This window comes from Oryctolagus cuniculus, chromosome 2, assembly GCF_964237555.1.
Source record: "Oryctolagus cuniculus chromosome 2, mOryCun1.1, whole genome shotgun sequence".
Taxonomy (NCBI): Eukaryota; Metazoa; Chordata; class Mammalia; order Lagomorpha; family Leporidae; genus Oryctolagus; species Oryctolagus cuniculus.
This window is the reverse complement of record NC_091433.1, coordinates 122105841-122129471: the sequence shown is the minus strand read 5'-3', so window position 1 is coordinate 122129471 and position 23631 is coordinate 122105841. Positions and strand designations below refer to the sequence as shown.

Genomic DNA, 23631 nt, shown 5'->3' with positions numbered 1-23631 from the left:
AGACCTTGGAAAGAAAGGATTTTCAGAAGTTTCTTAACCAAAATGAAAACTTCTTAAGTCCATTTTCACAATTCTGTTTTGCTGTTTCACTCAAGAAAAATAGCTGTATTCAGGAAGGCACTAATTTTTTTGTGAGTTTAAGATACCTGAATATTATAATCTAAACATTTCACTGTTTTTCCTGTTTTGACTTATTTGCAATTAAAGAACTAGGGACTGTAGAAACTACAAGTGTCTGATTGGAGTGAGGAAGTCCTGTTGCATGAGGTCACTCTGCTTAAAGGATGTTTCTACTTGGTGAGACTGACTTGGTGTTGGCTGCCACCATCACCCGTAGGAGTCCCTATTGTGCAGTGTCTAACCGCAAAGGAAGATTTTTTTTTTTCTTAGCAAAACAATGTTTGCTGACTTTTATTTCTGTGAGAAAACATGGGCTGCTGCTTCCTCCCCCACCCAGACACCTTCTATTTAAGGAATATATACCTCATGCATTTCATAATTACAACTTCAGAAACATGGCGATTCTCCCCACTGTATCCGCCCTTCCACCCACACTCCCACCCCTCTTTTTCCTCCCTCTTATAGGGAAAGGGTAATTTATTTATTTTATTTGAGTTACAGAGAGGCAGAGAGGGGATCTTCCATCTGCTGGTTCACTCCCCAGATGGAGGCAATGTCCAGAGCTGGGCTGATCTGAAGCCAGGAGCTTCTTTTGGGTCTTCCATGCTAGTGACAAGTCCTTGGGCCATCTTCTGCTTTCCCGGACCATAGCAGAGAGCTGGATCAGAAGTAGAGCAGCCGGGACTCGAACTGGTGCTCATATGTGGTGCTGGCACTGCAGGCTGTGGCTTTACCTGCTATGCCACAGCATCGGCTCCTAGGAAGGGATATTCTTTATGGTTCTCACAGTCTTTAAACCCATCGCATTAGACTCACCTGGAAGCTTGGTAGATACTCAGTTCCTTGGACCCCAACTCAGACATACTGAATCAGACACTTGAGAAGTGGTACCCAGTGATCTATGTGTGGTCCAGGCCCTCTGACTGTGGCTCAGGCTTGGGAATGACTGCTGTAATTATGAACAATGTCCTTGAGATAGCATTTGAATCATAGGAATGGTAGGCATATACTGAGATGGACAACAGTCAATGAATAACTTTTAGATTGGTTTAAATTCTGAGTAATTAAGTCTGTGTGTGTGTCCTCTTCACAGAGAACCATATCTTGGAAGATGTGAACAAGTGTGTGATCGCCCTCCAAGAGGGTGATGTGGACACTCTGGACAGGACTGCAGGGGCCATTAGGGGCCGGGCAGCTCGAGTCATACATATCATCAATGCTGAGATGGAGAACTATGAAGCTGGGGTCTATACTGAGAAGGTGCTGGAAGCTACAAAATTGCTTTCTGAGACAGGTAAGCATGCATATTAGATCTGGCCACAGTAGCAATGGCATGATGAATTTCTACATCAGAATAAATGTTTCATTGTTTTCTGTAGACCTTTATGCTTCTAAATTGCAGAAAATCAACGAAGGAGTGGATTAAATTGAATATTTCCTCCTTGTTTCTTGAGTTTGAATTTGAATGACTTCAGAAAAATAACAGTAATTCTGTTTTTCACATGCGTATTCCTTCACGTTTTCATATCTAATTTCATTTGAGTCTCACAAGAACTTTACCAAAAAGGGACGGGAACTTGTATCTATAACTATAGATGAGAAAATGGGGTAAGAGACTGGCTCAAGACCACACAGGTAGCAGATAGTGCAGATGGCACTGGAACTTGGAATTCTGAATTTGAAAACTATTTGTCCATCCGTTGGTTGAGAGAATAAGATCTTGAGGAAGAACTCAGGACAGTCGGTGCCAGACGTAAAGGCTCTAGTCAGTGCGTGGATTTGAAGTGTTCAAGGAGAGGAGGTGGTGGCTTTTGAAAAACAGACTTCTAGTCTGTTCCTTTACTTAGGAGAAACTTACTTACCCCTTTCCAGGGACATGCAGCTACTCACGGGGGACTGACAGCAGTGGTAAGATACAGTTACTTACAGGAGCTGTCATGGCTCTCAGGCGCATTCAGATGGAAAAAAGACTTACTTCCACTGAGTTAGCAGGATAATCTCAACTTTGAAGAGTGTGTCAAAGACTGGCCTATATTTTTTTTTTTTTTAGTAGTTTCTGTTCCTGACTAATGTTTCTTGGCTTCAAAGAAAGTGTTCTGGGACACATTCTTACGTCCCTCATGTCTTCTATATTTGTATGTTTGGAGGGGGGTGGTTGAGAATAGAAAGTTCAGAGAAGGAGAGAAAACTAGGGGCTAGGAAAAGAGAACTTGTCTCTGTTTGGGATGGGGTTGTGAATGAGTAATGACTTGGGGGTCGGTGCTGTGGCTCAATAGGGTAATCCTCCGCCTGTGGTGCCGGCACCCCGGGTTCTAATCCTGGTCAGGATGCCGGATTCCATCCCGGTTGCCCCTCTTCCAGGCCAGCTCTCTGCTGTGGCCCAGGAGTGCAGTGGAGGATGGCCCAAGTCCTTGGGCCCTGCACCCGCATGGGAGACCAGGAGAAGGCTCCTGGCTTCGAATCAGCACGGGCGCTGGCCGCAGCATGCCGGCCGCGGCAGCCATTGGGGGGTTGAACCAATGGAAAAAGGAAGACCTTTCTGTCTCTCTCTCTCTCACTGTCCACTCTGCCTGTCAAAACAAACAAACAAACAAACAAAATGAGTAATGACTTGGGTTTTGTGCATGCGCAGAGGGATTTTTCCCCTGCAACCCTGGTGGAGGCCTTTTCTGGTTTGCATGTGGGTGTTGGGCCTCCCCACCCCAGGCATTGTAAAGATAGATGTCTGTAAAAGGTCAGATAAAGCAGTGTTCCAAATTCTGCATAAGACAGGTAAGTATAAATTGTTTCTACAGGAGAAGTCTGATGCAGAAAGACATCTGTAGATAGTTGTTAGCCTGGAAAAGCCAGGATAAAACAATGTCTAAACACAGGCATCAGGCATTCTCTCTGAAAGACGTCCAGAACAGGAATAATGTAATAGCGTGTAATCAGGAGCATGTCTAGAAGTGGCTGCTTGGGAGAGTGCTTACAGATTTAGGATCGGAAATAGTAACTATAGTGGTAATAAATTGGCATTTTAATTAGATGAGATTCACTACTGATTCTTTGAAATAGGCTCGCCCTTCACATAAAATGGAGCAACACAAAGTGAGCTCAAAAGTAGTTCTCTCCTGATTTGGAAAAATTAGAAACCAGCATTTTAGTCTTCAATGTAAGGATTTTTTTTTCCTGTTGTTAACCCTTACAGAGACCATCTCACATATCTTGCTGGCTCTTTGCTCCCGACCTATCTGCTTTGATTCTCTTAGAAAGTCTCAGCTTCCTGTGGTCAATGATGCAGAGTAGCATTCACTGGAGTCTGATCTTGGATAGTATTTTCAGAGAAGGGCAGAAGACTTAGAAACAGGACTCTGGGCTCCTGCTTGCTAGTGAGTGGTTTGAACAGGCAAGTTGAAAGTTACAGAGCATATTGCAGCTTGACAGGTAGTTCATGCTCGCATTGACTTATGGCATTGTTCAAAAGACCTCGTAAAGAGTGTTTACTTTTTATTGTGTCTTGGGCTGATTTAGTAACAGGAGTTACCCACTGGATCAAAACTCATGTAATGGCAAGGAGAGCTGCCTATTGAATAAAAAATGTTTTCATGTGATTTTTTTCACTCAAAGTCTTGATTTTTAAGTAATTCTCTAGTTAACTTTCCACTTTAGAAATGAATGAGTCAGAGTCCTCAATCCAGGGCTCTTGTTTCTGAGAAAGATTTTGTTCTATAAAATTACCTTCTCCAGGGGTGGGCATTTAGTCTAGGGTTAGGACACCCGTGTCTAGTATCAGTACCTGATCTTGAATCCGCTCTGCCTGCCTTTTACTGTATACCCTAGGAAGCAGCAAGTGGTGGCTCAAGTGATAGAGTTCCTGTCACCCACATAGGAGAGCCAGATGCAGTTCCTGGCTCCCATGTTTGGCCTGAACGGTCTTAAAGAATAAATATGTATAATATCTTCTAAAATGATTCAATTCTAATGCCTAGACACATGTCTTCAAAATAAAAACTTCTATGCATATCATTGATATCCAGATAGTTACTGATCTCTGATGAAAAAAAATCTTATATTAAACTGGTCACTTTTCTGTGTGAGCTTGTCATATTCTATGCTGAGAGTACATTTTACTTCGGAGAGTGAGACAGAAAGAAGGGTACTGGGCCAGAAGCGGAAGTTACCGAAGAAAAATGAGGAAAAAAGTAGAAGGAATGTCACATGTACCTTTTTTTCCTTGCCACGTCTTCTAGGTTCTCCTCACCTTTACTTTAATCTGAATTGTTAGATTCCAGAGTCTAAGGCAAAAATTCTTAACCTCTGCAGTGTTGGCACACTGGTATGAGTAATTCTTCATTGGAGGAGGGCAGTGGAACTGTGTTGTGCATTATAGGGTGTTATGATTCATCCCTGGCCTCTATCCCTGTGCTAGTAGCATCTTCTCTTCTCCACCATAAGCCAGGACAACCAAAATCTTCTCTAGATGTTGCCAGGAATCCTCACAAACCCAGGCCAGTCCTGTTGAGACATATGAAAGACCACAGGGTTGGGTCACTGTAGGGAGACTCCCACTTCACCTTCACCACCTGGCTGTCTTCGTTGAGTGTCTATGAAATTGAGAGATATCCAAAGAGTGAATAGATTGTCTGTGGTTTATTTTCCACGAATTATTTTCCTTCCTCCATAATGACAGTGCTGTGCTTAACAATGCTTTTTGAGTTCATGTAAAGGCTAAGTGAAGTTTAATAAAATAATTTTGTGGATTATTAGAATGCTAAAATTATATGGCAGCATTATGTTAAAAAATTTTATTTTGTAGAACTAATCTAGGCTGATAAAAACACAATAAATTGAATCTAGAGCAAACCCATTAAATATGTATTTGATGGATTGACTCTTCAATAAAACCTGAATTACAACAAATTGCCAACAGCTTGGTAGTAAGTACATGGTTGACCAGACTCATCTTCAGAGGTCTCATTTGCAAAGTCAGGCTGCTACAGGAGGCTGAGGGGGCCAAAAGTATATTCAGTGGTAATGTTTTTAGATAAACATAGTCTAGTTTATTCTTGACTGAATGGGTTATAACTGATGCAAATTCATGGCAATGTGAATGTGATTAGGCTGAGAGATCTTAAAACTTTGGCCAGACATTCCTTCTTCAAGGAGGCAATATACCAAAAAAAGGAGAAGAACAAATAGAAAAAGCCCTTTTAACTGAAGATTATCTGTTATTGCGTGCTTTTTATTTTGGAGAACACCTGGGCTGAATAGATGGTATAAATTTTTTATTTCCATGCTATGAAATCTAAAGTTTCAAAAGAATAAGAGGGGATGTTTGACATCATTTTGTAAGATGCTCATCAAATAGAAAACATTCAAACTGGAAAAAGTAGAAGTATATTTAGGTCAGTACAGTGCAGTGAAATTAATCCAGGTTAGGCATCATAATTGTTACCTGACTTGTACCAACTAACTGGGACCTTAAACAAATTTTTTTTAAATTTTTATTTAATGAATATAAATTTCCAAAGTACAGCTTATGGATTACAATGGCTTCCCCCGCATAACGTCCCTCCCACCCGCAACCCTCCCCTTTCCCACTCCCTCTCCCCTTCCATTCACATCAAGATTCATTTTCATTTCTCTTTATATACAGAAGATCAGTTTAGCATACATTAAGTAAAGATTTCAACAGTTTGCTCCCACACAGAAACATAAAGTGAAAAATACTGTTTGAGTACTAGTTATAGCATTAAATCACAATGTACAGCACACTAAGGACAGAGATCCTACATGAGGAGTAAGTGCACAGTGACTCCTGTTGTTGACTTAACAAATTGACACTCTTGTTTATGGCATCAGTAATCAACCTAGGCTCTTGTCATGAGCTAAATTTTTTAATGTTTCTGGGACTCAGCTTTCTCCTGTATTGCCTAATATTCTGTCATTCTAAGACAGAGAGTACTGTTAGTCTTGGAAGATGTGTATCACCATTTCTTTCTTCCTGGTGCCTGCAGTCAACATGTACAATCACTGACCATGAATCTTCTGCATAAACTCTTGGCTGTGTCTGGATGACTGCCTCATTCACCAGGCAAACCACATCTTTCTTCTCCCACTGCTCTCCTTCCATAATGTTCTCCATTTCCTTCTCCCTTCCTCCCTGCATCTGTTTTGTTGTTGTTGGTTTTTTTTTTTTTTTTTAATTTGAAAGTCAGATTTACACAGAGAGGAAGAGACAGAGACAGAGGTCTTCATCTGCTGGTTCACTTCCCAAATGGCTGCAAGGGAAGGGGCTGTTCCAGCCCAAAGCTAGGAACTTCTTTAGGATTTCCCACATGGGTGAAGGGGGCCCCGAGCACTTGGGCCATCTTCTACTTTCCCAGGCACATGAGCAGGGAGCCAGAAGAGAAGTGGAGTACCCAGGACTTGAACCAGCTGCCATAAAGGATGCTGGCACTGCAAGTGGAAGCCTACCCACTACACCCCAGTGCCGGCCCCACTAAATCTATTTTTTTGAACTTACCCTTCATGTTCTAACTCAAGTCTCAGTTGGAGACAAGAGAACTGAGTCTTTGGACTTTTGGTGTGTCTTCTTCACTATAAATGGCTGTGCTCACATTTAGATGAACATTTCCAGATGCAGGTGTGTCTATGAATACCCACAGCCAAGAATGATGTTATGACATAATTAGCACTTAGTATGTGTGCAGTGATTAAATGAATACAAAAATTTAGGATATCATGCTTTCTTTTTTGTAATAGAGAATAATGAATAATGTGTCCACCACCAGCCTTGAACTCACAGCTCAATGTTCCTAGGTAGATTTCTTTTCCTTCTACATTTATAAGGGAAGCAGTCTGATTAGCTGTTTGAGGTGTGTTTCCCCTACTTGGACAGATTTCTGACGCTAGTGGAATGATGTTTTATGAGCAGGTGGCCTAGGGGAACTGTCTTATCCCTGTGACTGGACTGGGGGAAGCAGGGAAGGAGATAAGATCCATATAGAAGAAGGTGGCAGGGGGAGCTTACTGAGAAGAGAAAAAAAATCGGTATCACAGATAGGAAGGACCATTTCAGTCTGTCATTCCTCTATAAATGATGTGTAAAGTAATGAATTTCAACAGAAGCTGTAATGACCAACATTGTTCAGCCTACACATAATAATGTGTTTTAAATGTATTATAATGTATCCCTTACTGTTGGTGTATTAATTTGTTTCTGAAAGGTCGAAATGATGTGGATATGGAGGAAATGACTTACTTGTTGGAGTTTCGTTATTGATAATAGTAGGAAATCAGAAATGTTTGAAGAATGAGACAGAGCTTTCAACCACTTAATAGCCAATAAGATGACAATGTATTGTTTATCCAAACACATTTTCTTTATGACTAATACCTATATAATTCTACTTAGCCTAGGAATGTGGCTAAGTTTTTAATATTAATTTTTCTGAAACCAAATTTCAGAGTCTGGCACTTAATAATCTTAATACTTAGAACATAACAATGCCATTCACCATGTTCTGTTTTCCCTCCTGGGGAATCTGATAAAGGCAGATGGATCCTGCACATACAGAGGACTGTACTACAGGGCAAATGCCACAAAATTATGGCTCTGGAAGTTCATGTGGAGTTGGTGCACAGCTGCCCCTTCCCGTCCTGAGGGAAGGAGAGCAACTTTTGCTCTTGAGTGTGAACAAATCCCCTCCAGGAAAGGTCCTAGAATGTTACAACCCTTGGGAGGATAAATGTATGGCTTGCAGTGTTATCCCCCTTTGAAATGCAAATGCATATCTCTGGAAGATGTGACTTGTAAATCTGTCACTATGGAAGCATCCTTTGAATCGGGTTACCTGTCATTTTTTCTCAGAAATCCTTAGTCATGCAGAAATATGAGAATATTTTCCCCATACAAACTTGTTTGTAATGATGTGTTCAGCTACAGTTCAGAAAGGCCCAGCTCATTCAGCATGAGGGACTGAAGAGTCACTCCAGAAACTACAACTTAGCAAAAGAAAGTACCATAATACACAATTTTAGCCTGATACTAAAGCCCCTAACGTGGAGTGCAGGTGGGATTTGGGGCGTGAACATAGGTATACTTGCAAGTATATATTTACGTGCTATGAATCTGGGGTGGGGGGCTGAGCCCAGCATTGTGGCACAGTGGTTAAGCTTCCTCCTGCGATGCCACCATCCCTTATGGGTGCAGGTTCATGAACCAGCTGTTCTACTTCCAATCCAGTTTCCTGCTAATGCTCTTGGGGAAGCAGTGGAAGGTGGCCTGAGTGCTTGGGCCTCTGCTACCCACACAAGAGACCCATATGGAGGTCCTGGCTTCTGTCTGACCTAGCCCTGGCTATTACGGGCATTTGGGGAATGAACCAGCAGGGGAAGATTAATTTTCATTCATATTCTCATTCATTTTCTCTCTCCCCCTCTGCCTCCTCTTCTGTCTCTCCCTTCCTCCCTCCCTGTAATCTGCCTTTCAAATAAAGCTTTTAAAAAATGGAGGCAGAATGGTAGAATTACCAGCAGTTTTCTAGTGCCCATTTTCTCAAAATAAACACAAAAGGACAGACGTGAGTCTCCAGTGTAGATTCAGAATCCCAAGAACTGCAAAGGACATGGTGCTCCTTTGTCACTTCAAGGGCACCAGTGACATCTGTGATGGTGACATTGGAGGAACAGGGGCGCTAGCATCTTTTTCTGGTGGGTCAGAGCTGGTGGCTGCTGGCAATGGTGGCCAGCATGTATTAACTGTACTACTGAGGCAGTATGGGGAACCCCCATTATCCAGATTGTATGGCGGAGGGGAGTTGCCACATCAGTGACAGGTGCTTGAATGAGACAGAAAAAACATACTGACAATCAACTCTTTGGAAACACATACTCCAGACATAGTTTTCATAATGAAAATGGGAAGCTTTACATATAGCTAGGAGAATTGAAATAACTGATACATTTAACAGGGAATTCTGATGACCACGGTAAAGGTGACCCCCAAAATGACAGCTCTTCCTGGTTTGCTCTTCTGCCTGTTAGCCAACATTAGGTGGTTTCTTCCTTGTTGGCAAAATGCTTTCTCTAAACCTCGATGCCTGATCCTCTTCAGGAAGACAAATGAATTCATAATCTGATCACCTCCAAAATCCCTACCTCCTAATGCCATTGCTTAGGGTTAGGATTTCAATGTAGCATTTCTGGAGGACACAAACATTATGACCATGGCATATTGTGTGCCCACCATGTAGCAGAGACCACACTAGGGACAGGGACATGACTAGGAATAAAATAGCCGAGTTCTCTGGCCTCTCTGCTTAGGGTCTAGTAGAGGCACAAGTCAGTAAGCAGGCAAACATCAAATAATAATTGATGGAAATAAAGGCTGCCTACCTTAGAGAAAGAGATTAAAAGAAGCCTACTCCAAGGAGCCAAAGGTAAGCTGAACACTTCTAAAGCCAGGAAAACAAAGGCCTGACTGGGGGCAGGGATGGTGGGCTCTGAACTGTATCACTTCCCTGGCATTCTGCATCTAGTGTCCTGTGTTTCCAAATCTATATTTGCCCATTGGTTTGTTCATTGCCTGTTTTAATGCCTATATTGGTTTTCCTATAGTCTGGCCTCTGCTTGTCTTTCTACATGGATGGGTGTGTATTATTGGTGTACAATTTTAACCCCTTGAGATCTGAGACCACTTCTTTATTTCTTCCAGGCTGAATAAAATTAAAGTTCAAAAATGTTTATTCATCTAGAATAAAAAACGTAATGGCAAAGTGCTTTATTTGGGAGGATTATGTTCCTTTTAAAAAATTACATACTTAATGATCAAGATCAGAATCTCTTAAATTATGTGTAATAAGTTCTTAGCAAGTGCCTTACTACATCTTAATGCAATCTAAGTATTTAAACCTCACCGATGCCAAATTAAACTGTATTTATCAAGCTCGGTTTTGACAAACACTGTAAGCTAAATAAGGCATCTTGCTCAATTCTTTATTCATTCCTTAAGTTTCAGAATTAAATATGCCATCCTTTCCTCTTAAGTTTTAAAGCATTTGTGATTATTTTAGAAATGCTTATTTTAAAACATCAGAAAACTTTCCAGGCAAGCAGTTTCTTTCCTTGGGGAACGGAATTTGTGTCTAGACAGGAGCAGATGGATGCTCCCTGATTCTCTTAGGGTAGTTGTCGTGAATGGAATTCAGACTTGTTGTTGTTTTTTCCTTTTTCTAGGCAGTCCTTTTTCATCTTTTATCAAACAATTCAGCTCATGGGTTATGTATCGCCTTCTGGAGCTTGAATTTTATTTTGATGTTTGAAATGTACATTGCAGTTTTCCAAACCTGAATTTATGAAAATGGCAGGCTTTAGGAACTCCCACAGAGAGAACAGATGACTGACTCTGACTAAAGAAAGCCTAAAGAATGCCCATAGGGTGGGAGAATTGGGACTGATCACGATGGGATGATGGTGTTTGGAGAGGTGAGAACAGTTGACTGATACCCAGAAATAAGGAGAGGAAGCTGGATTCCAGTGTTGAAACATCTTCCAGCCTGATGAAGTGTTATCAAGAGAATATAGTGAAAGCCAGTATATCATGGGTCTAGACAGAGGATGATTTACATTTAAGAAAGTATCTAAGTTTTATTTCTATATTGCCTCTACCACATGTTCAAAACCCATTTGAAGATACTTTACTCAGGATTTAAATTCAATCAACTGACATAAATTAAAAACTTAAGGTGGTGTGAGTTTGATGTAGAAAGGAAATAATTTCCCAAGAATATGAAATTAAGCTGAGAGGTTTATTAGAGCTAAATATTTCATTTGAGCTAGGCAAAATGGGCTTGAATTTTTTTTTCCCCCCAAACTACTACTGCTTTTGGTGAAGTATTTCTTCAGGGATCTGGTGAGGTCATAATGAAACATAATGGTCAACACTGGCCTTACTGACAATCAAGATAAAAAGAAAGCTCTAGGAATGAGTTTATCAAAGTATGTCTTGAGGGTAGATTTCATATTAAAAATGTAATATTGTCACAAGGATGATGTGGTCCTGCAGAAAAGAGGGAAGGGCATAAAAATTGTACCAGATTCCCAGATTTTCCTAGATTCAGCACCAATTGGTGTGCTGTTATCAGAAACCTCTTTATCTCCCCCAAGTTCTGTTTGTTTTGTGTGGTCAAATCATACAGTTCTATCTCTAAGTTCTATCCAAAGGGGAATAGGTGATGTTGCCTGTTATAAATAATGAAAAGGGTGTGTGGTCAGGTGGATGCAGAAAATTGTGGTGTGAAGATAACTACAGGAACAATTTAATATGAATCTTTTATGCGACAGGCACCATGGCAAGCATCTTATATGCATCTAACTTTTTTGTAAGTGCTTTGGAAGCAGAACTACATTTGTGTCATTTGCTACTCTATTCCGCATGCCTAGAGCACTGCCTAGATTTGTGTATAAAATCAAGTACAGTTACTCCCCACTTGCACAGGGGATTTGTTCTAGAAACTACTTGGATACAAAAAATCTGAGGGTGCTCAAGTCCCTTATATAACATGGCATAACATTTGCATATAACCTATGTACTTTGTCTTGTTTAATTTTACCTCATTCTAAATTACTTATAAATCCTAACACAGTGTAAATGCTATGCAAATAGTTGTTATACTATAATATTTAGGGAATACAGATAAAAAAGACCCAAGTCTTAGCAGTTGACTTCAGACACACGTGCTTTTTCCCTCTGAGTAGTTCTGATAGCTGAATCCACAGATGCTGAATCAAGAGGTACAAAGGGTCAACTATAGTAAACTTGTTGAAAGTATTGTTTCTAAACTCTGCGTAAACCGTATGTAAAGGGAAGCTGTTGTTATCCATGTTTTATACTGAGTAAACTGAAGCTAAAATTGGTTAAATAACTTGTGCAGAATCAAATATCAAGATTGAATTATATGTCTGGTTAGAACCAACAATTCTAACAGAAACCTAGACCAAGCACTATTGCCATAATTTCGAAGAATTTTTAGTGTGCTCTGTTTTTACTGGTATTTTTACATGTGACATAGCATGCATACTCAGTTATCTATTTTATTTATTTGGGACACCAAGAGAAAGAAAAATATCCCAACAACTGGATTTGCTTTCTAAATATCTGCAATAGCTAAGGCTAGACCAGACCAACACCAGAAGCAGGGAACTCAATTCAGATCTCCCACATGGGTGGTAGGAACTAGGATGTTCTTTAGCAGGAAGCTGAAAGGGAGTGGGGCCAGGAATGAAATCGGTGCACTTTAATATAGAATGTGGGCATCACAAGTGGAGTCTTAACTGCTGGTCCAAAAGGGTGATGTATTTCTGTGTAACAAAAAACTCTAAAACTTAGTACTTTTTTTTTTTTTTTTTTGACAGAGTGGACAGTGAGAGAGGGAGACAGAGAGAAAGGTCTTCCTTTTGCCGTTGGTTCACCCTCCAATGGCCGCCGTGGCTGGCACACTGCGGCCGGCACACCGTGCTGATCCGATGGCAGGAGCCAGGTACTTATCCTGGTCTCCCATGGGGTGCAGGGCCCAAGCACTTGGGCCATCCTCCACTGCACTCCCTGGCCACAGCAGAGAGCTGGCCTGGAAGAGGGGCAACCGGGACAGAATCCGGCGCCCCGACCGGGACTAGAACCCCATGTGCCAGCTCTGCAAGGCGGAGGATTAGCCTAGTGAGCCGCGGCGCCGGCTTAAAACTTAGTACTTTAATATTACCATTATTATCTCATAGTTAAAGAAGGTCAAGAAACTCCAGAAAGCTTTGTTTAGTACTGTTATCTCAAGATTTCTGACAAGGCCACCTTCAAGCTATTGGACAGGACTGTGAAAAATCCATTTCTGAGTTTACTTATTGTTGCCTTAGTGCCTTGCTTGTTCTTTGACTTTGGGTCATAGTTCTTCACTAGCTGTTGAACAGAAGTATCTCTTGGTTGCCATGTGGACTTTCCATATAGTAACTCACAACATGGCAACAGGCTTACATCAGAATAGCAACCCAGACAACCACAAAAGGGACTGACATTGCTCATCAGGTTACACTGTAGCTTGGGACACCTGTATTCCATATCGGAACACCAGCTACTCTGCTTTTGATCCAGCTTCCTGCTAATAGACCTGGGAGGAAGCTGATGATAGCCCAAGTACCTGGGTTCCCACCACCCATCTAGAAGATCCGGATGGAGGGCCCCAGCCTAGCTCTGGCTGTAGCAGGCATTTGGGGAGTTGAATTAGCAACTGGAAGATCTATCTTTTTGTCTCTTCTCTCCGCCTGTGTTACTTTGCCTTTCAAAGAAATACATTGTTTAAAAGAGGACAAGAAAGGACAAGCAATATGGAAAACAGAATCTTTTTGTAACCTAATTTATAAAGTTATATCTTTTCATCTCTTCTCATTTGCCTTACTCTGTTGGTTACAGAGGAGTCACTATTACCATCCCACATTTGAGGTAAGGGGATTACAAAGGCATGGATACTAAGAGAGGGATCACTGGGGCCCCTCTTGCAAGCTATCTACCACACATAACTAAGTACAGATGCACAAACGTGGCAGAAACAAGAATAGTGAAAAGCATAATTGGGATAGAACTTAGGATGGCCACATCTGACAGCAGGGACTACGTAGTGACATCCTCAACTTCTGGCACAATGACCATATTGCCTCGTACAATGACTTGTAAAACATTAAAGATCAGTTGAGTCAAGGTGGAACCATGCAGTTTAAGACCAGGAGAGGACAGAATAACAGAGCTGGGTAGTGGGGAAGGAAAGGCTGAGATTTGCTCAAAGTGAATGGAGAAGTGTGTTGGGGGATAAGAGGACAGACAGAGCTGGGGAATTCTACAGAGAAATAAGATAAAGCTGGTATACAGGTAAATGAGAACAATGTATATATGTCAAAGGGAAGAAACTAATGGCATCATTAGGAAAAACTAGTATTTGAGTTAAGGTTAGAGAGTCAAACATTAAATTTAGAAGCTCAGGAGAATCTCTGTAGGCAGAGGTGATGAAAGGCATGACCAAGATTGGAGTGTGTGTGTGTGTGTGTGTGTGCATAAAATTAGGGTCAGAAGTGAAGGGTATAGACAATGCAGGGACTACTAGCCAAGAGATTAACCAGGATTATAGCATATTATACCTTGTAGGAATACTTACCTATGTCTACCTAATAGAGTATATAGGTCTATAAATTTTTTACAGAAATTGAAGTGGATATCCTATTCATGAGGCAGACTTACAGATCTTTTTGATTACTATTTATCTAGTAGTTGAAGTTCCCACTCAAAGTGATTGGTGAGATCAAAGATTGCTGAGATCAGGATTTTGAAAGAACTTTGTGGCAGGTTGATAGACTCTTGAAAGCCATCTGATAACCTAATTCATAACTATGAAGTTCTGTACTAAAATTATTATACTAATACAAAATGCTGGCCATCTTCCATGGTTTCTCCTCCATTATTTTTGAGTGGAGTAAAAGCACAAACATGAATCCCCTGACTCGGGATGGCAGACTGAGGGTCCTGAATACTGATGATGCTTCATGGATGTGTTGAAGTAGCAAGACACACTATATGCCCTATAAGAGTCAGTCAGACTTGTCTTTGGGTAGTTTAGGTCCTGAATGGCTCATGTCCTACTCGCCTTTAATGTCTCCTCATCACCTCTTCACTAGTGTGTAATTGGCAGCCATCTGAGTAATGCCTTGGCAGTGTCTGGTAGATGCCATTGTAGGGAACAACGCTTTATCTGTAGAAATAACATCAAGCAACACTTTCCTGGTATAGGGTTCACTGGAATTGCTTCACAGAGTCTGTTCAAATCAATGCATTGTAGCTCTAGTTACTCTGATAACACTTCAGTCTTGACTTTATTCCAACTGTTTAAATGGAGCTTAATGAATATCTGTATTGAGGGGAATGTCTTGTACTCAGTATTGCACTAGAATTAACCACAATACATTAACAATCCTGATAGTTTTTTCTATTGTGAGGTGTCTTCAAATGTCCCCATTCTTATTTTTCTGTTTTATATTTGCACTTATTAGACTGATTCTCTCTCTAGAACAAGGGCTTAGTCTATATTCTTTTCTTCATAATATATTTTGTGCAAAGAATACATTCAGAATGTGTTGGCTGATGCACCACCACAGTTGGGGACCCCTTTGCATGCAGTTGTCACTGGAGTTGGTGAACTGTTTGAGGATCAAATTCTGAATCTTTATTTTTGCTCAGTGTTGATCCTCCTATCAAAGAAGGGCCCTGAAAGTATTCAGAGCTGAGGGTTCTGAAAAGTCCTTGGAGACTAAACCTAGAATGCCTGCTGATGACTTGGTTAATGATTCATAAGTCCCTGTAATAAAATTATTGAAACAATGTGGAATCATGCACAGAAAACAGAATCAGCACAAGAAATTCATACTACTCAATTATCCATAAAATGTCAGATGGCAAATTATTTCTTATCTCCATCCCATTCTTTGTCTTTCCATCCTTCTCTCCCCAACTGATTCATTGTGCCCAGATGTACAATGAGCTTAAATTGCAAGGAATGGAGCGATGGTCGCACAGGGGAAGCAACTGAATACAGAAATGCCAGAAAACAACCCTAACATAGTTTTCTAAGTACTAAAATATTGTGTTTATGGTTAGGGTGCTGTAAAATTAGATAACTATAATTGGGGGTACCTAAGGGTTAAAAATGGCTTCATAATTCTAGATGGAGTTCCAAACTGGAAATTGGAGACTGAGGAGGAGTTGACCTTGGCCAAAGAGAAGGAGTGAATTTTAGTATGGGAGCATGAGTTGCTCATTGACACATTGGTATAATTTGGTGTGCCTTCACATTATTTGGGGATAGAAGCAATCCAGTCCAGTTGGAACATCAGAGTAAATGGAGGAATTGGTGGCAAAACAGAGTATAAGCTAGGATTAGATGATTGTGTTTGTATCTTAATAAAGATGAAGATATTATATGGTGTCTTTTACAGGATAAGAAACAGTTGAAATGTTTAAAGCTAATGTATGCATGGACTTCTAGGCATTGCTGAGAGGCAATGGGTTGGCTTGGATATTCATAGGTACTATCTCCAATTAACCTTGGATTTTTGCCCTTAAGGTTATCAGCAATCCTATTTGCACTTTAGCAGAACTTCTCGTTCATTTAACTGACCTACCCTGTGCTCTCAAACTGTACCTCTGAAGTCTCTCAGGAGATTCATTCCACAACTTCCTCACCTCTGGTTTAGGATCTTGATCAAAACCGGAATGATGCGACCTTGATTTTTATATGCATACTTAACTCTGATTTCATTACTCCTGGAATGTCATCATTTTGTGGGCTAGCTTGCACTGTGCATACAAAATTCTAGCTGGAATTTATAAGTTTAGTTCCAACTTTGATCAACTTTTGAGGACATAAGCTACTAAAATAAATTCAGCATTTTTGATAAATATCAGTAAAGTGGTGCCTGCATTTTTGGATGTAATTCAAAAAGTAGAAAGAAGCTTCTATTTATATAATCCTATATCAGAAACCTTGTTAATATATAATGTGCGAATCACAAAGGCAGTGCTGTGTTTTGTCCTAATTAGGTAGAAGCAGAAGCAGCGTATTTGAAGGAATTTGAGACTTCTAACTCAATATTGTATTTGGGGTATCTAATGTTTCAGACACCACCAAGTTGTTACAGGAATTCATTTTTAAAATATTTTCTTTGGTCGTCAAAATGGACCATTCTGTAAACTTCTGTCTTTAATTCTTAAAAATACAATAGGATAAAACTGAACCAGGAAAAAGCAGCAATATAGAGAACAAAGGTATATTGGTTAAAGAGCAGTCGCAGTTGACCAAGTACTGAATAAATAAGTATTTCGGAGCATGTCACAGAGAAAGATGTTCCAAAGGGTCAGACCCAGAAAAACATTGACTTGTGGTAAGCAAATTGAATGTCTTGTCAGTTCCATTAAATATAATTAATTGAGTTCAAGTTCTAGGTTTTACTGCCTTGAGGAGTATAATAAAGTCATTTATTACATTGCAAACTGAAACACCAGTTGAACAGGAAAGGTTTCTACAACCAGTTCCCCACCTCCCCCTCTTTTTTTTTTTCATTCAGAGGCTAATGGTGCTTCTGTCCTAATATGCCTCTGCCTCTCCTGACAATGCCAGCTAAACAGCCCCTTTGTTCACATGAGGCCTTGACATTTTAATGTCACTCAAGGGATTCTTTGTTCCTTGGTGGTACACTTAGAGTGCCCTGCAACAGACTTAGGGTTTTGGAGCAGCAGCAGAATGTTCTGTGTCTCAGCCTCTCTCAAGAAGATTGTCCCCACTGGTTTTAGTGTTCTTGCTCCCATGGGCACAAAATGAGACCTGGAGGTTGTTGAAACAAGCTAATATGTAACCCCTGCATTTTCCTTCTTACTTCTTTCTTCAGGATGCACAAATAAAGCAACAGCACAATCTTCATGGGAATAGAGAGGTGCTTGTGGGGGTTGTAGGGTGGGTGGTGGGAATGACACATCCTTCTGCCTGGCAGTTATTAAGGTAGAATATTAAAAAGTTGATTGTACTCAGAATTTCTGAGGGACTTCTTCACTTAAATCTATTGATCAAATTGGTTTCTCTTATGTTCTGGGCCACCATATGATAGAACAGCTAGATTATTTTTAAGGTGGTACTTATTCTTATGGAACAGAGCTCTGAAAAAACAAACAAAAAAACAAACAAACAAACAAAAAAAACAATGTGGGGCTGGCTCCATGGCTTACTTGGTTAATCCTCCACCTGCAGCACCAGCATCCCATATGGTTGCCGGGTTCTAGTCCCGGCTGCCCCTCTTCCAGTCCAGCTCTCTGCTGTGGCCCGGGAAGGCAGTGGAGGATGGCCCAAGTGCTTGGGCACCTTGCACCTGCATGGGAGACCAGGAGGAGGCACCTGGCTCCTGACTTCAGATCGGCATAGTTCCGGCCGCGGCGGCTATTTGGAGAGTGAACCAGCGGAAAAGGAAGACCTTTCTCTCTGTCTCTCTCTCTCACTGTCTATAACTCTACCTGTCAAATAAATAAAAAATCTAAAACAAAACAATGTATTGATCTCATTTTAAATCCTCGGATTATGAAAAGATTGAAGGATACAAACCAATAGGCTGATAGTACAAATACCTCTTCTTCCCTCCTTAAAGATAATCACTCTACTTAAGATCTATAACAAGATATAAAAAATGCATATACATTTAAATTATGTGAAAGTACTGTTGTGTATTTTTAAACTTCTCACAAGGAATAATCTTTTTAGTTTGCTTTTCCTGCTCAAAATTTGGCCTTAGGATTTATGCAGTTTAATGTCCCTGATTCACATGCCTAACTCCATCTTGTCCCACTCAGGTGTGGATCTAGAGTAAGCATTCCACAGTGATTCCACGGAGTTGCAGGGATTCCACTGGAGCAGGGATAGGCTGTGGAGAAACAACAAAGCTCCCTTAAAGCCGTTATTTTTCCTTCTCAGGATTTACATAATTTTCTTCTTCCCTACTCTTTGAATATACAACCTAACAGGAAACAACTGTACTGCAGACTGTACATGTAACTCCAATGTAAAATCTGCTCATCCCTCATCAGCACCTTTTGGAAGTTAATACTTTGCCAAGCCTTAGCCTCTGTTTGTGAGCAGAAAGCTTCATTTTACTAGAAAAATGCTCATTTAATTGATATGTACTTTTTTGCATTCCTTTTTGCTATAGGTGGGTTCTCAAAATTTTGTCTACATGCTCAGTAAGGTTAATGTCATTGTGCTTTAGTTTGTCTGTCTTAAGGGTTATGAAGTGATATCTCAGTTATTATTTTTCAAATTATTAGTGAAGTCAAACATCTTATTTTGTTTTTATCACTAATATGGATTTCTTTCCTGTGGATCCAGTCTTAATCTTTGTCAGTTTTTCTAATAGTTTTCTTACCGATTTGTAGGACTATTTCTTCTTTGTGTATAGGAGTACTAATCTGTTATAAGTTATATAAGAGGGGTGAGTAATCTTTTGCATTGTAGCGTTACCTGATAGTATCATATAAAATCTATAACATCACTAATGATGATGCCTTAGCCAGCAATCAGAGGAAATTAGCATAATTTATAAATTTTCCATTTCAGAAAAAAAGGGAGATACATAATTTTATTGAGGAAAAATATTTGTCTCCAAATGGCAAATACACACAAAAATATTTTCATGCCTATGGAGGTCAATGTTAATGATCTGTATCATTCAATAATACAAAAAAGTTTAATGCCAACATAGGTGGAAAACTGAAGTGTCCAGTTTTTAGTCAGTGTTTTAAACATAAGTTGTTGTTTTTTTTTTTGTTTGTTTTTTTTTTTTTTGACAGGAAGAGTGGACAGTGAGAGAGAGAAACAGAGAGAAAGGTCTTCCTTTTGCCGTTGGTTCACCCTCCAATGGCCGCTGTGGCCGGTGCATGGTGCTGATCCGATGGCAGGAGCCAGGTACTTATCCTGGTCTCCCCTGCGAGTGCAGGGCCCAAGCACTTGGGCCATCCTCCACTGCACTCCCTGGCCACAGTAGAGAGCTTGCCTGGAAGAGGGGCAACCGGGACAGAATCCGGCGCCTCGAGAGGGACTAGAACCCCGTATGCTGGCGCCGCAAGGCGGAGGATTAGCCTAGTGAGCCGCGGCGCCGGCCTTAAACATAAGTTTTTAAACTTTATTTTAATTGAAACAAAATTGTACATATTTATGGAGCACAGTGTAATGTTTTGACTACATGTATACATTGCTTAAGGATCAAAGATATCAGCTAATCCATCCCTTCTGTTTTGTTCATATTTGCAGCAATATAGTTGAATATTTACCCCAAAAAATTGCAGGTCAAAAACTCAAATGATAAATTCAGGTCATAAAGAGAACCAGTCACCGTAATCCACTCACTGTCTTAGTCCATTTTCTGTTGCTAACAACACAATTATCCCAGACTGGGTCAGTTTTAAAGGAAAGAGGTTTCTTTGGACTCAAGGCCCGGAAGTCCCAGGTTGCAGGGCCACATCTAGTGATGACTCGTGGTCGAGTCCCAGGGTGACGCAGGGCATCACACAGCAGGAGACTGGCAGTGCACAGTGTGGGTCTATCCTCTAGTGTCTCTCTTCAGTATTTAGTGATCTGGGCCTCACCCTGATAACCTCCTCTAATTCAAGCCTCCTCCCACAGGCCCCGCTTCTAAACACCACATTCCAATTAAGTCCATTGTCTTAATGCTCAGACGGAGATGAAACTCCAGCATTAGTTTCAGAGGGCACAAACCATTTTCAAATCATAGTATTCCCCCAAAGATGGAAATTCACCCACAACTGTGTGTTGGTTTTGATAACCTCTATTCAAAGGATGGTTATTCTAATTTGTTTCTCCAGCATCCCCACTCCTTTCTTTTTAAACAATGTTTGGCATTTCTTGGTGCAAACTCATTTTTCTAGGAATGTTTTATCTTGAATACTCTGACCCTAGAGGGTAAAGTAATGTAGCAGAATTCCTCACACCGGGGATTAAAATGAATGTTAAAGTGTCCACCAAGGAGGAAAAGGAGAACAAGGATGAGTCAGGCATGGAATTTCAGAAGTGGAAATACATCAGTGTTGTTTCTATTTTATTGTCCTTGTAAAGAAAAGCAATTGTGTTTTTGGCTTTCATTTGTGATATGAATTGATTGTTACCAGATAAGAGCTGAGAAAATTGAATCAATTTTTTGGGAATTAGTGAATCAGCATTTTTTTAGTCAATGGAGAATTTTAGACATTTCGGAGTTTACTTTGCATAAATCTCTAGCGTGTGTGCAGATGTCCCTATGAATAAGAGATGTCAGCATTTTAGAAAGTTAAATATGTACCCTTTTTTCACATCAAGATGATCATGATTAAGTGGAACAGTTTAGCATTGAGCCCATTGGTCTTAACTCTAAGTCCTTATGCTGCGCTATCCAGAGTTTGCCCTCTTGTCTCTTGCACAGCCCTTCCACAGCCTCCTTCCATCCCTGTGCCCATATCTCTCAGGTCTCTCATACCCAACACGAGGAGAATGGGTCGGGCCATTTCATACACATTTATTTCGAAATCATGTGGGTGAAGCAACTTGTATTGGTATTTTCATTTCTTTTCTTTTTCTTTTTCTTTTTCTTTTTCTTTTTCTTTCTTTCTTTCTTTTTTTTTTTTTTTTTTTTTTTTTTTTTTTTTTTTTTTTTTTTGACAGGCAGAGTGGACAGTGAGAGAGAGAGACAGAGAGAAAGGTCTTCCTTTGCCGTTGGTTCACCCTCCAATGGCCACCGCGGCCGGCGCGCTGCGGCCAGCGCACCGCGCTGATCCGATGGCAGGAGCCAGGTGCTTCTCCTGGTCTCCCATGGGGTGCAGGGTCCAAGCACTTGGGCCATCCTCCACTGCACTCCCTGGCCACAGCAGAGAGCTTGCCTGGAAGAGGGGCAACCGGGACAGAATCTGGCGTCCCAACCGGGACTAGAACCCGGTGTGCCGGCGCCGCAGGCAGAGGATTAGCCTAGTGAGTCGCAGCACCGGCCTGTATTTGTATTTTCTAAGATCCAGATTCTACCCAATAATTTGTATGCATGATACCATTGAAACTTGAGGCAGGATGTGAGTATATTTTTCAGACAAATAGGGTTAGAAGAGTTAAGAAAACTTGACCAAAGTTCCAAAGCTGTTAGTGAGCTCAAGTGGAATTCATTTTAGCAGCACATGAAACCTATTTTACCAACATACCATAGGCAGGTTTCAAAAAAAATACTTTTGTAAACCATTTGCATGCATGAAATAACAGTTTGCTTTGGAAGTAAATGGCATAAAGATCACTAAACTGGACCCACTGCAGCTGGACAGATGGCGATCTTGCTCCAGTGGACTTTTGGTACACCCTCCGGGCCTATCACCTTGTCCAGTGGCTGGAATGAGATATAATGGAGAACAGATTGTGTAAACCATTGCTTTTTTTTTTTTTTTTTTTTAAACACAGTGATGCCACGATTTGCTGAACAAGTTGAGGTTGCCATTGAAGCTCTGAGCGCCAATGTCCCTCAGCCTTTTGAAGAGAACGAGTTCATCGATGCCTCTCGCCTGGTGTATGATGGTGTCCGGGACATCAGAAAGGCTGTGCTGATGATCAGGGTATGTGAGGCCTCTGTAGCTCAGAATTGATCAGAGCTTCTAGTTGGGAATCCAAAGAGTTAACTGTCTTCTTGATTTTCCGGTTACTCAGTTTATTTTGGTAAGCTGTTTGGCTCCTTATTTTGTCAGACAAAGTGGACTTTTTACTTATAGGGGTGAATTGTTCCAGCAAACCCAGATTAGCTTTGAATAGCCCAAAGTGTGATGTCCTGGCTGCTTTTTGAACGTGTCATTTCCTAAACTTTGCACTGACCCAGGTGGACCCTTGCTCTTTTCCATTTGTACCTCTTGTTCAATACCACTGTTAGGATCAGAAAATCAGGGGCTGGAAAGAAGTCAAAGTACTCAGTTTAGAAGCACTTACAACAATAAATAGTAATGAAAATGAAAAATCAAGAGAGGGGATCTGAAAAAGTTCATGGAAACGGCATTAAGTGATAAGCTTATTGAGGTGTGAAAAATGGAAACGTGTGCTTAATTTTTTCACAATGTACATTTCCATGGACTTTTTGAAGATCTCACCCATAGATAGTTCTAATTCTTTTGGCATGAAAATAGCTTCATTTAATTCTGTTTTCCATGAACTTTTTGACATTTTCTCTGTTACTTTGCAAATATACTATGATAAATAATTACATTCTTCTTGTACAAAGTCTTCCTGATCTTATAAATAAAGCTAGGTAGTCTTAGAACAAATTTTATCCTCTCACCCCCAAACTTGTGTTGTGAGGAAAGTACATGTTTCTAACCATTGTTAATGCAATTATTTGTAAACATGGGCCTAGAAAATATAGTTAACTTTACAAATCATATAATATTTGCAACTTAGTTTGCTCATTTGCAGTATGCCTTTGTTTTTCTATTTTAACAGAAAGCTCACTTCCTTCCATTTAACTGCTGCGTAATATTCCACTGCAATAATCTATTTTCTTCTTTCCTTACCAAGAATTTAGCACAGCAATGTTAAAATACCTTTATTATTCACAGAACTGTTTATTCAAATGAACTGCTTATGCAAAAGCACAATTGATGATAAATCTGTGGCCATTACTGAAATAGAGATGGGACTGTGGCATTGCTAAGCTCAAGAACATGATGTCCAATAGAAATATAATGGGAGTCACATTTATAGTTTAAAATTTTCTAGTAGACATATTAGAAATAAAAAAAACCAGAATTATTATTTGAATTATAATTAACTATCTTTTAATTACCTGAACATATCCAAAATTTTATTTGAATTTATGGCACCTGCCACATTTAAGGTGCTCAATAGCTCCAGACAGCTAGTGGCCACTGTGTTGCACAAAGCAACCACC

The 23631-nt window shown here is 40.3% G+C and overlaps 1 protein-coding gene across 7 annotated transcripts in view; it reads left to right on the top strand.

The window, feature by feature from the left end:
- Window positions 1-23631, top strand: part of CTNNA2 (catenin alpha 2) — a 1267385-nt gene that overhangs the window by 1170956 nt on the left and 72798 nt on the right. For all 7 annotated transcript variants that reach the window (XM_051842711.2, XM_051842709.2, XM_051842710.2 and 4 more), the window contains 2 exons: window positions 1214-1414; window positions 22161-22312. In XM_051842711.2, the coding sequence (XP_051698671.1) occupies window positions 1214-1414; window positions 22161-22312 (353 nt within the window). The remainder of the gene's footprint in view (window positions 1-1213; window positions 1415-22160; window positions 22313-23631) is intronic.